Here is a 2,486-nt window from a genome sequence, read left to right as displayed (position 1 = left end):
ACATAAGATGACAATTCTACGGAATTAAATCCAAATCTTTTACTGGACAAAATTACTGTTTGTGCACTGAGCTAAATTAGTATGTGTATTTACGTATTTAATATATATATATATATATAACACTACACGATTTTTAATAAAAAAATATTCTACTGTAGATAGAAATAAATTATTCAAAATATGAATTTAATTCCCAAATAACTGAAGATAAAACAAATTATGCTACAAATTATGTTACATCGTCCTTTGAAGAGAATCTCCAAATAATAGTAGTATATAAGCTTTAAAACTTCTATTCACTTATCATTACTGTCTCAGAATTTGGCGTCAGAAGCAAGAAAATATATAATAAAAATATTTGAAAATATACTAAAATGGAAATGTTGCAATAAAGCAACAGTTCAATAGGAACAACTTGTAAAATATACCTAAAATATTTCTTTTATTTTATTAATTAATAATCTATATATATTTAGAGATAAATTATACACAACAAAAAACGAAATAAACTATTAATATATCCATAGCTATCAAACTGTTATAACTGTCAAATTAATAATATATAAAAATATGATTAATTTGTCTCCGAAACAAAAAGTGTGTATATAGAAATATGATTAATTCATCTCTAAAACAAGAAAGTTTTGATACATTTAAAAAAATCTATTATCTATTAATTACAAATGTTTTATTAAAAAATATTTATATTTGAACATATTTTGCAAGAATTTTTATGTATTTTTTGCTTCTGACGTCACAATCTGGGATAGTCGTAAATGAACAAATCTTAAAACAAATATTAGTTCTCCAGAGATTGGACAAGGAGGTAACAATCTCTTCCAAAAAAAATTGTAACAGTAACAATAAAATTAACAAAATCAAGAGAAAGTAAAGATTATACTATATAAAATCGTTTTTCTACACAGCCAAGAATCAGCTTAAACTATAGTATCAAGAAGTACGCATGTGTATTTAGAAACTTCTAATATACTTACACATCGTATAGTTTCATGTGTCCATCGTCGGATGCTGTAAGAAGCAACTGGGAGTCGGGTGAGAAACATAAAGACCTGATGGGCATCGCGTGACCTAAATAACATAAATTTGAAGGTAGAATCTTTTCTCTTTATAGTAAACGTTGCAGTATATATGGACCTACCTTCCAGTGTACGCAATACTTTTCCATAGGCAACATCAAAAATATTAATAATACCATCTATTGCGCCGCTTGCAATATATTTACCGTCGGGACTCTGGAATGAAATCTCTTATACACAAGTCACATGTTATACAAACAGAAGCCGTTATACGATCCACTTACATAAGCGACGCTTAACGTAAATTTTCCACCTCTTGTATCTAACGTCTGTTCCTGTTTACCATTATCAGTCCCGTATAAATGTATCTTACCAGCATGACTACCAGATACAATGAATTTGTCGTCAGGAGAAAAGACTAACGTCCAAATGTCTACTGGACCAACTTCAACGTTCAATAGCTTATCACCAGAGTGCAGGTCCCATAATTTCAGACTCGAATCAAGTGAACTGGAGGCGCATTCTGCGAATCAACGATAACAGAAAGTCCAAGCCAATTTTAATATATAAGCCAATATTTTCTATTTGTTTACTTGATCCATCTGAACTAATAGCTATAGACACAACTCCCAATGAATATCCAGTTAATTTATGTTTCAACTTCAAAACACCATCCCTCAGTTCCCATACTTTCACAGAATCATCCACGGAAGCTGTTACTAGATATTCTGCTGTCTCGTCTTCATTGGATCGTATAGAATCCCTGTCAAATAACGATATTCCTGTCGTTAAAATATAATTTTTTAATAATTATAAATTAACTTTTTAATTACCGAGAATCTTCATTATCTGGATGAGCATCTTTCTTTCTCTTTGGACAACCCCATCCGCAAGTCCATATACTATCCTCATGAGCATTTTCTGTTTTGTGAGTTAAAGCATACTGAAAAAAACAAAATATAAAAAGAAAAGTAATGCTTGGTAAATACTTGATAAACAAGATTTACAACACTTTTAGTCTCACCATTTTTACTATCAAGAAACTTTTATTCAAGCAAATGTAACACGAAACTTTTCACATGTGTTCTTCAGCGTTTTGTATACATATATAAATATATATGCATATATGCCGCTATATTAAAATTTTCACAATGTTCTTTCTAACCTCTTCACAATGAATGCCAATTGTCATAGACTAAGCACAGTATATACTGGGTGCGTTCCGATATTCACTGCAAGTACTGGCGCCTATGACGTCATTTAGTAGAGCTTTAAGGGCCTAGAGTCCTAGATTATCAGAGAAGCGCGACCGGTGTTACGAGTCCTGATTGGACTTGCAAATGGCCAATCATAAGATTGATTTATCGCTATTATAAATGGCTGCCGAATAAATCAATCTTATGATTGGCCATTCGACGTCATTTTTAATATTTTCTAGTACTTTTGCGA

The 2,486-nt window shown here is 30.9% G+C and overlaps 1 protein-coding gene across 1 annotated transcript in view; it reads right to left on the bottom strand.

Moving 5' to 3' along the window:
* LOC105457742 (WD repeat-containing protein 61) overlaps positions 1–2,269 on the bottom strand; it is a 3,342-nt gene extending 1,073 nt beyond the window's left edge. The window contains exons 1-6 of the mRNA XM_011702578.1: positions 2,062–2,269; positions 1,871–1,980; positions 1,631–1,800; positions 1,322–1,560; positions 1,160–1,253; positions 996–1,089 (exon numbers count right to left, since the gene is read on the bottom strand). Coding sequence (XP_011700880.1) covers positions 996–1,089; positions 1,160–1,253; positions 1,322–1,560; positions 1,631–1,800; positions 1,871–1,980; positions 2,062–2,064 — 710 coding nt within the window. The 5' untranslated portion in view covers positions 2,065–2,269. The remainder of the gene's footprint in view (positions 1–995; positions 1,090–1,159; positions 1,254–1,321; positions 1,561–1,630; positions 1,801–1,870; positions 1,981–2,061) is intronic.
* Between the last annotated feature and the right edge of the window lie 217 nt (positions 2,270–2,486).

Source organism: Wasmannia auropunctata, unplaced genomic scaffold (genome assembly GCF_000956235.1).
Source record: "Wasmannia auropunctata unplaced genomic scaffold, wasmannia.A_1.0 LD335086.1, whole genome shotgun sequence".
Classification (NCBI taxonomy): domain Eukaryota; kingdom Metazoa; phylum Arthropoda; class Insecta; order Hymenoptera; family Formicidae; genus Wasmannia; species Wasmannia auropunctata.
The sequence above is the reverse complement of the archived record's forward strand: the minus strand, read 5'-3'. Positions and strand labels throughout refer to the sequence as shown.